Raw genomic sequence first — 12,925 nt, forward strand, 5'->3', positions numbered from 1 at the left:
ATTTGATAAAGAGTTTGAATCTAATGAATGAGCTTTTGCTTTCTGCAAAACAAGATAAACTGTATTTTAGGCAGTAGACTTACTGAAGCTGTGTGTACAAAAAAAAGTACATTTCCTTTAAGTTCACTGAGATATGTCACAATGTTGAAAGTTTATATATATATATATATATATATATATATGAAATATTTAATCTACTTCACTTAGTCCCCCCAGGAGATCACCTGTGTACTGAATTGGGAATTGGTTATGTAGGAACTATTCTGAGGGCCATATTACCACCTGTATTGTTTTTTTATTTTATTGTATGCATAGATAGAGGGGAACAGACAGGTGACACAAGAGACAGAGAGGCAGCTGCTTTAAGAGCATCAAGCAGCATGGGACAGCCGTCGCATAGAGAAGGTTTGATATGTGATATGATTTGAGGCTGTAACTGAGAGGGAGAGTAGTTAGATAGAAACAGATAGAAACAGATGGGACTCACTGAAGTTATTAAATAAAGGTTTTGCTTGTCCCCAAAATGACACGTTTGTCTTCATAATGGTTTAGAATTCCCCATTATCATTATTGTATACAAACTCATTCAATTTGAACTTTGACAAGTAAAAATGTGTTTCACTGAAGCTTTATTTGTTATTCAAATCTTTTTATACCTTTCACTCTTTCCTCTATACAAATAATACCAAAATGGAGCAACACACCCTCTCACAGTCAGTATATTTCATGAATACATCTGCAAAAGAACGTACAAAAAATATCTTTATAATCAGTATTAAGTCATTGAAATAGCTGCTCATTTTGACAACAGCTAGTTTTCACAAAAAAATATTTTATGTTTTAGCAAAGCCATACTTGGGAAGAGTTTTTAGACTACTCAGCACACACACCTCTTGAGGCGTTTAGGTGCAGTCAGCCTTTGACAGTGGCCGTCATGGGGACAAACTTTATTACCGTCAGCATTGAGTTGCTGTTTTTCCAAATCTAAATGATTATAACTGTAGGCTTCTTGTAAAGTCTACAGGTCCCCATAGCAGTCATTACTGACACTTAATTAACTCAGAGAGGTACTAATGTGCAGCTAAACATTAAAATAATCAACAACAAAAAATATTGCCATCTTTATTACAAAATGATGAGATATGAATGGTTTGATTGGAAAGAGATTTGTTCTAATTAGCCAGTTAACAATAGTTGAATTTGGAAGTTCTCCCTCTTCTTGTTTCCTTTAAAATCTTGAACAATCTGATATTTATTTAATAATTGTGATTCTTATATGTAATCTCTGTCCTGATATAAACGTCTGGTCTTTGATATTTATTTTTCTTTAATAAACACGCTCTACTCTGAGGCTTTAATATTAAGGGTTGAGTCAATATGTAAACTGAGCCAAAACAGACAAATCCAAAATACACATTTTTCCTGTGGTCGAAAGGTTAAGACTAAATTTCAAAGCAGCTAATAAAGATTGTGTCTCCAACATGATTCAACAGATGAACGTGCTGTTAACATGCTATACTCAAAGAAATAAAAAGCATTTTCTTTAGGCTAATCTTATAATGACATAAAACGGACAGCTTGGCATTTCAAGGGAAATGCCATTTTTTTCTTCCAAAATAATATTCTTGCATTGCAAATTGTTAGCATCGTTAGCACAACTTATTAGAACCAACCAATAAATGTAGCTAAAAGCTAACATGCTAGCCTACAGCAGGTAGCAACATTAATAACAAGCCATTGTGACACTTTTACAATTCCCAATGCTCCCAAATCTCTCATAACTTCTTGATAACAGAAAATAACAGAATTTAAAAAAGTGAATGTACCTTTTATTTTTTACCATGCTGAGCTCATCTCTAATCATAAGCATCACCTTCATGATCCATCAACTTTGTGCTAAAAGTAAAAGATAGTGAAGGGAAGAAATTGTGAATTGTGTTGAGAAATTGTAATATCAGTGGGAGAAAAAAAGTGCTTTCAGAGTTTTATGAAGTTGCATTGGGAGATGCTGCAGCATGGCAGTCAGTCCAAATTGGCTTACCTTCATTGCGTAATTCAGCAGAGTTCAGACGGAACGAACCACCAGCAGATGTCTCTGTTAAATCAACTTGCAGCTGCTGATAGGCTCTGGTAAATCTAGAGTCTCCAAATGTGGTCTTTCTCACAAAGAACCACAGAACGGAAAAAGCGCCGTGCTCCTACTGAGAAGAAATACATTTGATTTTTAAATTCCTATTTTTGATCACATTTTCCAGAGTGTGACTCCCAAAAAAAAAAAAGTATTTCCTCTGTTTCACCACAGCTTTTGGTTCAGATACTCTACATCATGACACCAGGTAACCAGCACCTTTCACATGGTAAAGTACTAACACATTAAAAACTATGTCACTATTAAATTCCCTGCTGCTTCAGCACAAAAGAGATCTCTGAGGGAAAGTGGACAGAGGACGCTCATTAAATCATTGAAAATCCTATGCTTTTGCTTTCAACTGTTAAGCTTTTCCTTTTATATTAAAAATGGTATCCCTTAAAGCCCAGGATTATCCATAGAAACTATAACGTGTTGACTTGTTCTACAGAATGGTTCTGGTCTCCTCACCTAGAGGAGCTGACAGCCTGCCTTAAAACTCTGCATTAGTAGCTCTTTCACCGGACAGTTTGAGAGCCGCATGGTCCAATTGGTATTTCAAGTGCTGTTCCACTCAGTCAGTAGAAACTAACAGTAGGAGAAGCACCAACACAGTCCACAGTTTTTTATGACAGGGTCCACACACACACACACACACACACTCACACAGGGTCAGTGACAGAGGTTAGTGGGACGACACACAAAGTAAAACACACACACACACATATGAACCAGGGCTCTCTCTCCTCTTGGTATGCTCTTTTGTTGCGGCCACACAAGAGCAGCCTTTGTATGTAGAGTGTGACCAAGTACGAGCGTGTCTAAGAGAGAGTATGAGCATATTTGTGTCCCAGTGTCTGTCTGTGTGTGTCCTGGTATTCGTGCCCTGTATATGAGCTGCTCTCCCACTGTGCTGGCTTGGATCCCACCAATTGGCAGGACAGCGCAGATAGAGGACGAGAAATAAAGTGAGCCTCCTTTCTCTCTTCACACTGTTGCATTGTTGTTGGAGCAGGCAGGCTGGCGTTGTGATGGGCCTGTAGGGAGAGAAAGTGGACGAGTGGGGGCAGGTGGAGGCCAACGTCCTGGCGGTGGTACCGCAGATGTTCCCTCAGCTAATGTTTGTCTTGCCAGTTTGCATACTGTGCTCATGTTTGTGCCTGTTGTCTTAGAATTAGAATCAGGTTCTGATCTTGTTAAATCTCACACTATGGCAGAAAAGCTCTCCTCATGTACATCCAGTGCCATAGGATCTGTATCTGTATTGTCTCAAAAAATAAATAATGTGTTCCCGTGTTTAATTGGCTGAATGCCCTTCAGGGATATTCACTTGTCTTTGAGAGAACACTCTCGATTGAGAGCCTGGTAAAAGAGCGTGAAGAGGGGATTTTACTCAATCTACTTTGTCATTGTTGTTGGAGTGAACAGGCTGGCACTGTGCTGAGCACGGAGGCGAGAAGGAGGAGGAGGAAAGCGTTTTGGTGGTGGCAGAGGGTTCACTGGGTTTGTGTTTCCAATGCAGGGCGATCGCAGCCAGAATGCTGATGATGTGAACGTGGAAGTACATAGACCTAAAAAAGAAAAAAACAAGAATAAATTTTGTCATTAACGTACTGTCAGGGGAAATGTTCATCAGTAGGAAAAAGTGGCATGACAAAATAAAGCAGGCTACAAAAAATCATGTTAGAAAACAAAAAAATAAGATTTTTTTTTTGGAAATGTAAAAAACAAAGAAGTTGTGGTGTTTGGTGAATTTTGATGGTCATTTTCCCCAATTTTCTGACATTCAGATTTATCTATCGAGAAAATATTTGACAAATTGACAAAGAAATTATTTTATTTTATTTGCATCCCTAATTTACATGCCCTTCCTCTTGAACTCTGCGGTGGAAGAAATTGTAAGCGTGACAATTTTGTAGTTTGGTGGATCCTCAGAAAAATGTCCTTAAAAACTCTACAAACAAATTTGAGGCAATACACCTGTACACTCACATGTTTAACGCTGTTGGTCAAAGACATAATAGTAAGAAAAGTTGCAGTTTTGTATACATTCTACAATTGGGCGTCTGCATATATAAACACGCTCTTTACATGCTTACTGGACAACATGATGGCGAGAAGATGACGTAATTGGCGTTTAACGCACATTATACAAATGCGGCAAGCATGAATTGGGCTTAAGAGGAGAAGTAGTATTAGAAAGTATAACATACCTGTAATAAACCAAAGTGGGCTCTACTGCAAGAAGAAGGAAAGGCATAACAGTGTAGCAGATGGCCAGCTGAGTGGCTGCCCAAGTTAAGATGTCATAACCCAGCTTCAAGCCTCTGAAGCCCAGAAAGTAGTGGCGGACAGACTTCCGTACCTGGTGGAGAGACACCGATGAACAGAGAGGGGGATATAGCTATTTTCACACCAGTGATAGGATCGGTGTATTTAAGCTACGCAGTTAATGGAAGTGAACTAACCAAATTAAGTTACATGACAAGAATGTATTACTACCCAGAACTTTACGATCTTCTCTCTTACGACTTGCTCCACCGTCTTAGGACGTCACAATATCCAATTGAACGATCAGTCAATAGTTTTTATGAAATTGAATAAAGCTATCAGAATTATTACATTTTCTTTTAGTGGTACACTGCAGTACTCATTTGAATTTCCAGTGGCGGTGGAGTACTCACAGCTCGTGCTGCCATAGTGATGGGGATGGCGGTGATGAAGGTGAAATAGTACCCCGGGTAAACACCATGCCACAGGGCAGACAGGATAAAGGTCAACGCCAACCTGTGCTTTGGGGCTCGGTCATAACACACCCTAAGGAGATGAGAGGAATCAAACATATTCAGAAAACTTTGTGAAACGGAAAGCTGAGTAAATGTTTTCTGACTGCATGCGTGAGTATTGAAGCATTTGCAGCACTTACGTTTTGAGCCAAATTCCTGTTCGAATATTCCAGTTGTCTATGAATGTCTTGAAGCTGGTCGCGGTCTGAAAAAAAATCAATAAATAACAATAACCGCTTAATCGTAACTCACTGTAAGTCATTGCCGACTTTGACCAACATGTCCGTGCATGGAACTTCACACAGTATAGAGATGTTCTGTATTTTAAAAAACTATGAAACATTGAGGATACCTCAATCTCTAAGATGTTGAGGTTGCAGATGAGGTCCCAAGAAGGCTTTCCATTTTCATCCAACCCCAAGAAACCATAACCTGCAGCGTTGTTGACTGCATCAGCTGACAGGACAGAAAAAATAAAATCACATGACTTCCATGGCAATAACGATATAGCTCAAGTTCTCATCATATTCCCTCCTGACAACTGGCCAACTTCAACTGAGACACACGCACACACACACACACACACACACACACACACACACACACACATATATACTGCTCACCTAGTGTCCAGGCGAAGTAGAATTTGGGCCTTGCTGCTTGTATAGAGAAGAAGGCGTAGGTGAGCCTTGTGAGGAAAGGGGCTTGGCTGACAAAATCAGGGTCGACATTGTACGTTATCGGCAAAGACCGAGTCACAGTGAGGAACAACAGCATACATCCGCTGCAGACCAGCAATTTTCGACAGACAGCGTTCTGCAGAGAAAACAGATAACTGCTGAGCAGCGATGGAAACACAGATTACGAATGGACAGGATGACCACTGATTAATTAAGTCACACCAAAATCAGAAACAATGACAGCAGTAGAATCAGACACCCGATGCGACTGGAAAAGTCTCAGTGAATATAAAAATGAAAGTAAGAGAAGACTGTGATCGAGATTAGACAGATTTTACTACAGTCCCAGGTTATGCTGTGTCATTAAGTAAAATCATAAGAGGAAGCAACTAGGTATTCATTCATGACTTTACCAGAGGTGATGGGTCCGGTATCTTATCATAGCCGTTCTGACCATTACACGTCCCAAAGTGCTGCCTAAGCCTCTTGCTGATGTGTCGGCCCTCTATGAAGTCTATGTATTCTTTATAGTTACTGCATGGTCCCACGAAGACACTCAGGAAGTTCAGATTGTAACTCAGGTACTCGATAAGAGAAGGCCTCACACTGCAGAAAGAAGAGTAGGGTGAATAATTTAAAACAAAACAGAGAACCCCTTCATTTTCAGTATGACGGAACAATGATCACTTTGTGTGAAATGCAACGGTGTTATTGCTATTTTGTCATCCAAGTTGGGTGGAAACATGAGAAAAGGATGCCATTCATTTGAAGCTCTGTAAACCTGTATTGTTGGTTGGATAGGTGAAACGTAACATACAAGTAAACATTCTGTGAATGACAAAAAGTGACTTTTTAAAACATCACATGAGACAATCCAAATCTTATTAATCCGTTTATGATATGGTTCCTTTAGTTCACAGATTACAGCACTTCCGCAGCATTTTAAGAGACTAGGGTTGAACCAGGAAATCATAAAGAAATCTAATTATTGCTTAAATTAAAAGTGTTGACCACCTGAGCTATTGTCTACATCACAGGTTATCCATGCATCAAAGTTTGTATCTAATGATAACAGCACAAGCAGAATTGAAAAGTAAAAGCAGAATCAATAAATGTTATATAAATGTGATATCCAAACCTACAGGGAGCACAGTGAAGTAAGCAAACAAACAACTGAATTTAGAGCTGCATAGTTATCACACAAGAGCAACACTATGTGTAATTAAAATACATTTTTAAATTGTATTTCATTTTTTGTAGAGATTCCTTCTAAGAGGGCATGCGTAGTTTATCATCGATTCACATGCATAGCAATTTCATATTTTCCATGCAAAATGATGCCTCTTTTCTAAGTTCCCAGCATGCTTTTTACATGAACAAGCTATTCACCATGATTGCATCTCCTTGTCATTGTCCTTCGTGGCTAAAGGAAAAGAAACAGTTATTTATTCTTTAAATACGGTTTTAATCCAGATGCAACCTTTTGTGTATACATACTTTAACAGGGACATTGAGTCCAGATCCACATCAACCCAACATTGTAAACCATGTGCACCCCAAAGGTCAGATATAAAAGAAAATCAGCTAAATTCAGTTGGGGGAAAGAAGATTAGCATTATTCACAGGACACAGCGCTCCGACTTGTGTCCAAAAAGCCTATCCCCTGATGTTTCACACTGCAACATAGAATTACTGTATAAAAAAGATTAAAGACGTGAGTAATTAGCACAGTAAAAACTTACTTAACAGCCAGAGGCCTCTGCTCAGTGGTCAGTTGTTCGGATTTCTTACACATACCTGAAAAACAACGAATGATGTCATCATCAACTTGTCTGGAAACGTTCGTTTTGACACTTTTTTTTTATCAAATAATAAAATGAATGATGGATGAATTCCATTTAGCTGCTTCAGTTTCATGGTCCTGCTATTGTGCATGCAGGTTCACTGTCACACTGTCATCATGGTTCACATTGCAAGTGAATAGAAGAGAGCCGTTGTTATTGTTAATGCAACACATGTGCTTGTCCTACAGCTCCTCCCCTGCCTTACCGTCATGGAGCTGGAAAGCCAGTGTGGTTATCTTCTGGGTTACTATCATCAGAGGCCTGTGCAGAAACAGAATGAATGGTAACTAATGTTATACACTGACTTTGTGGAGATTCTGAGGTGAAAACAAATAAATATATCCACTAAACCATACAGTCAACCCGTTTTAAAATGTTTTAAAAGTCAGAAGTAGCATGTTTGGTCATTTTTTAAATGACTGACTTGAAACAAAGCAAATGCCTTCCGAGCATCTGGCTGAGGCCACAGAATGTATTTACGCCTGTGAATCACTTCATTGTTTCCACCAGTGTCAAGTCAGGTCACGTATCAATTCATTCAAATCAGTCGGCCTACAGCCTGACAGAGATAGTGTCAAGTTCACAGTGATCCAAAGAAATGGATGTGTTCTAAAGTTGCTTACACAACTAGAATAATGCTAGTCAGAAGATTTCATCCATCTTTAGGTTTTTACACATATTTGCAATGCGATAAACACTCAATAATCGTTATAATTTGCTTGCACTTTTAAGATTGATTCTTCAGACACTGTCATCTAGAACAACATTACAAGATACAGCACAACAATGTTAACAAGGACTCGAGGACTTATATTATGTGAACAATAACTCGTGGTAGGGCTACGTTTCCTTTATGTAGCTTGAATTTTGGTTTCAGGAAGTTAGCCACTTAGGGATACCAAATAGTGCTGGAAGTGATGCAATGGTGTAGGGCATTACGGTTCTGTACAGTAGGTCTGAAAAGACTAGTTCCACACCCCCACTCCTGGTTTCATTCACAGATAGAGACCTCTCTGTCCCAAGAATGTGAGTGTGTGTGTGCACAAAGGCACACTTAAACTACCTCTCTCTCACACACACACACACACACACACACACACACACACACACACACACACACACACACACACTGGTTCCTGTGTGTGAGTCGGCTGCATTGTGTGGACAGCATGGAAAACCGAGGCAGAGAGGGACCGAGCGGCTGGCAGTGCCAGCTAGTTGGCTTTAGAGAAACATTTTCAGGGTGCCAGCCAGTATGTGCAGCTCTCCACCACTGCAGCCTGACCGACTCTGTTTTTCCACATAGACTCTAAAGTTGGCAACGTGCACAAGATTTTTTTCGACCCGGTTCAATTTCAGTTCTGCTGCCTTGTACAAATTCAGAAAGAAACTGCTTATGGAAATACTCGATGACAAATGGGAGAATAGCAACCAGAGTTTAGAGACATTGGCATCTTCCAACAGAGAAAGCAGCACAAATACATCACATAATGAGGACAACAGTGGAAAACAGCAAGTTAAATGAATGGTGTTGCGATAGCAAAAACAATAAACCCACTGAGTCACAGAACCTTCAATTTTGAAGTATTTGCTTTGGCACTGGATTATTACACTCAATCCTGTGTAAGTAGCTGCACATATGGACACCATCTGTGATTCACAACCATTCATCTTTCCAATGTGAAAGCTTAAAGAAGCTGGATCTCAAATTCAATATATGAGCCCAACCGAGGCTGACTCACATGCCTGGCTGATCCTTGCCAAAGTCACGCAGAGTTTAAGTTAGGCTGCCGGCAAATTCATCCACACCAGAACCGGTCAGCAAATTCAACACTCAGCTTTTAAAGAACAACCGCACTCATAAAACTATATTACTTCATCTGTGAACCCTTCCAGTAAAATGACAGGGACCATCTCAGTATCAGTATCATGACAAAACACATGTATTTGCAGCTCCGTGTTGAATTAATAATTTTTTTGTGAAACCTGGGAGGCCTCTTCATCACAGCAAACACATGCCATCATTGTGAAAGTAGCAATGGTTGCAGTTAATACATGTGGGCAGAGTTTCAATTTCAAAATGGTCATTTTTGATGATGCAATCTTTCATTTACTAAAAATAATGAGCAGCGACAGAGGAGTCCCCGCCCATCTTCTGTCACAGGAAATCCCCTGTCCTGCTTTGCTAAGTTCTCCTTTTAGCACTTCTTTATGATTGTCATAGAGTCCAAATGCAATGTTGAAATGAAAGAAACCCTTCACATACAGAGAAACACACTAAAGAGTTACCTGCCCACTGCTTTAGAAGCAGCCTTGTTTCTAAAACAACAAAGTCACAGTTGCCAGGAGGCACCTTAACTCCACCTGGCCCAAAAATGTCAACTGTGAACGGTGAACAATCCACACTGCTGCTTTTTAATCAGTGTTTATTTACACAAGGCTGCGGCACTGGCGAATGTACAATGTGCAAGCAGGTACAACACGGTTCGGAAAACATTAACTGATAACACGAGAGCTGAAGTGAAGAAAAGAGGCGGGGCAACCGAGAGATTAGGCTTTTCCTCACCCAGAGAAGTCTGTGGACAGAACTCCATAGTTATAGATGAAGGCTCTGCTCACTTGGCACGCTGTCAAGTAGCCCATAGCCGTCACCAAGGAATACCTGTGTGTGGAGGAATGAGCAAAACTAAATCAGACAAAGGACAATTAGGATGTTCTGGTGACATATGCAATACGTGTAAATATTACAAAGCAGGGCTGCCACCTCTTGGTTGATTACTAATCAGTTAATGTGTTGGTTAAGTTCTTACTTGTTATTCGTTTTCCTTAAATATTTCTTCATCAGAACATAACTTACTTGTCATTTGCTGTGGCTGCAAACCTTGTTGGTTTGCACTTCCAAATTAGAAATGGGTCAGAATGAATAATTTATTTATTAAAAGTGAAATTGGTGACTTTAAAATGTGTAAGTGACAAATGTTTTTGTATATTGAATCTGTATCTGTACTGATAAATGTTTAACATCAGGACCACCAAAACAAATGTATTGACAAATAGTCCCAAATATTGACATAAAATACCAGGATTATTACTGTTTTTTGTGGGCGTGCACTAACGTGTCTTGAGTTTGCCTTCCTTTCCCCCTGTGCCGGTGATGAAGAGGTGTGTATTGTGGTATGCTTGTTTAACAAGCAGTTAGGAGACAGATGTGTTTTGCTTCGAGATGTAGAACAATACCGGTTTTATCATCCTGTCCCTGTAATTAATGCCTTTATATGTGAATACTAGGGCCACCTAACCAAATCTATTTTCATGTTGCTCTATTCATAAATATTTTTTTTAAAACTACCAGGATACACTTTAGCTAAGTTGTTTTAAGCCAACACACACACAGCTGAAAATTAGGAAACATATACATACACTCACAGAGCTACACAAATATAATATGAACATGGCTGCAAAGAGAGAAATATGCATTTAAAGACACACACACACACACACACACACACACACACACACACACACACAGTCCGGATGTCTCCATACAGGCTTGTTCAGCTGGCATGTCTGGGTGCCTTTTATCTGACGTGTTTTACATTAGTTTCTCTCAACAACATTCTTTTTGGTCAGGTCACATTGTATCAGGAAGATAATAGGGCGGGATGCAATGCCGCCTGTGTTGGAATGTGTGGGAGGGAGAAAATTACAAAAGTAAATCTAATGTCAAAAACTGCCTCACTACAACATATCAATTATCAGTACAATAACCATTATCGAGACGAAGCAATCTGCCTACTCCACCAACACACTCCTATGACGTAAATAGTCTCCAGGCTGATCTTGTCTGACAAGTTTTCCTTGAAGACAACAACAAGTAGAATTGCAACTTAGAAATGAGGTGTAGCCGTCCTGTCATCCACCTGTCAGCATGATGACAGACAGGCAGGTCAGTTGGGTCTAGAGGAAAACAACTTTTTTACATCAGAACAGATTTATGTTTGTCCATAACCAAACCAACCAGGCAACCTAACGGTTTGACTTAATTACACCTATTTGATATGTTTACGTGTCACAAATTCCACCACATTTCATGATACATTTTATAATCCAACATTTTGTCTCCTTAACTTAACTTTATGCAGGATGTTTGTGTGAATTTCCCTTATAGAGTGTAAAGACCAACACTAACCTGTGTACATTGTTGATGTCAGCTTTGATGATGATCAAGTAGCTTGCAAGCACCACTGTCAGGATGTGAGCTGAGTACCTGCAGACAAGGACAAACACAACTGTGCATCATTGCTATTATTTGAATAATACAGCGGTGTTTGTTAAAAATGTATGTGGGCAGTGTGTCAGTGCAGCCTACACGTTTCACCTGAAACTTCTTACTCATGATCAAACACAAACGTTTCTAATATATTGGTAATCAAGGCGTGTTACTGACTCAGTGAAGAGAAAATGACGATGCGCAGCATTGTATGAGAGAAATTGTATGAAGTACTGTGTGAGCTGATCTCTGACAGTATCGCACAGTACCATCCAAAGCAGAAGATGAGAAAGACGATGCCAAGGAGAGCGGCCACAGCGTGCCGGACCAGGGGATTGGCATGGCTAGGACTGAGGTAGAGACGGAACCAGAAGGCAGCAGCCAGGGCAAACAGCTGGCACGCCAAAAAGTTCACCTGTGTGGGAGAGATGGAGAGGAGTGTTTACACATGCTAAAAAAATATTCAACACAATATCTGATTTGTATCACCTACCTGATCGAGAGGAAAGCCCAGGTATTCACTGACAGGCAGCAGCCACTTGGATCCAGTGGTTTTAACGTCAAACGCAGTTTCCACCCGTTCGCCCATCCTACGTAGTTTCCTGTTGACTTTTTCCTTGTTTTATTATTAAACTAACAACTTACTGTTTTCTGTGACAGCGACACATTGTTTGCCCGAAATACTCGTGACAAGTCCAGGCAGTATACGGAATGACAGAACAGGCATGGCTCTCTCTCTCCTCTGCGCTCCTCAGACTCAGGACCAGTCAAGTCAGGCGACGACATAAAGAAAATACATAGCATTTCCGGTTACTGTTTTCAAAATAAAAGACGAAGGCGCTAAATTAGATCTTATAGTATTGCACTAAAGAGATAGTCAGTTGTGATTGTGTGCTGTATGTAAGGAGAAACATGTTCTGCGTACTTTTTTTGCCCACAATATACTCACAGACCTTCCACCGTGTTTTAGTTTGCCCTGCAATCATTCTCACACACATTTAGATTTTGGGTACATATACCTTGCTTTCAAAAGTGGCGGTGTATCTTGTGCTTGTATGTGAAAAACAAATAAAGTGCACCAAGAGTAAAGATAATTGTTAAGGAGAAACTTGCGAGTGTGTAGAACGTTTAACTGGGACAGATACAACAAATACAAATAATAAAATAAAAACATATGAAAGCCATTTCATGTTACTTCCGGTATTATTTGGGCTCTC

The 12,925-nt window shown here is 39.8% G+C and overlaps 1 protein-coding gene across 1 annotated transcript; it reads right to left on the bottom strand.

Annotated features, from left to right (window-relative positions):
- Nucleotides 1–612: 612 nt before the first annotated feature.
- On the bottom strand, nucleotides 613–12,459 carry mboat1 (membrane bound O-acyltransferase domain containing 1). The gene is made up of 13 exons (XM_068736134.1): nucleotides 12,202–12,459; nucleotides 11,978–12,123; nucleotides 11,628–11,705; nucleotides 10,005–10,100; nucleotides 7,644–7,699; nucleotides 7,337–7,391; nucleotides 6,008–6,200; nucleotides 5,538–5,730; nucleotides 5,267–5,370; nucleotides 5,055–5,119; nucleotides 4,813–4,945; nucleotides 4,342–4,493; nucleotides 613–3,699 (listed from the first exon to the last, which is right to left on the bottom strand). The coding sequence occupies exons 1-13, from the start codon at nucleotides 12,295–12,297 to the stop codon at nucleotides 3,522–3,524; spliced, it is 1,545 nt and encodes a 514-aa protein (XP_068592235.1). The 5' UTR covers nucleotides 12,298–12,459; the 3' UTR covers nucleotides 613–3,521.
- Nucleotides 12,460–12,925: the final 466 nt, after the last annotated feature.

The sequence above is a fragment of the Cebidichthys violaceus genome, unplaced genomic scaffold (genome assembly GCF_023349555.1).
Source record: "Cebidichthys violaceus isolate CVI_PGR_0920_01 unplaced genomic scaffold, fCebVio1.0.p SCAF_7, whole genome shotgun sequence".
In the NCBI taxonomy this organism is placed as follows: Eukaryota; Metazoa; Chordata; class Actinopteri; order Perciformes; family Stichaeidae; genus Cebidichthys; species Cebidichthys violaceus.

What these genes read in the sequence shown, in the direction of transcription:
- mboat1 (XM_068736134.1), bottom strand. Translation starts at nt 12,297, where the DNA reads ATGGGCGAACGGGTGGAAACTGCGTTTGACGTTAAAACCACTGGATCC. An exon ending in GGCTTTCCAGCTCCATGACG is followed by an intron (nt 7,392 to 7,643) that starts GTAAGGCAGGGG and finishes GTTGTTTTTCAG; the next exon opens with GTATGTGTAAGAAATCCGAA. An exon ending in CAGAGGCCTCTGGCTGTTAA is followed by an intron (nt 6,201 to 7,336) that starts GTAAGTTTTTAC and finishes TTCTTTCTGCAG; the next exon opens with TGTGAGGCCTTCTCTTATCG.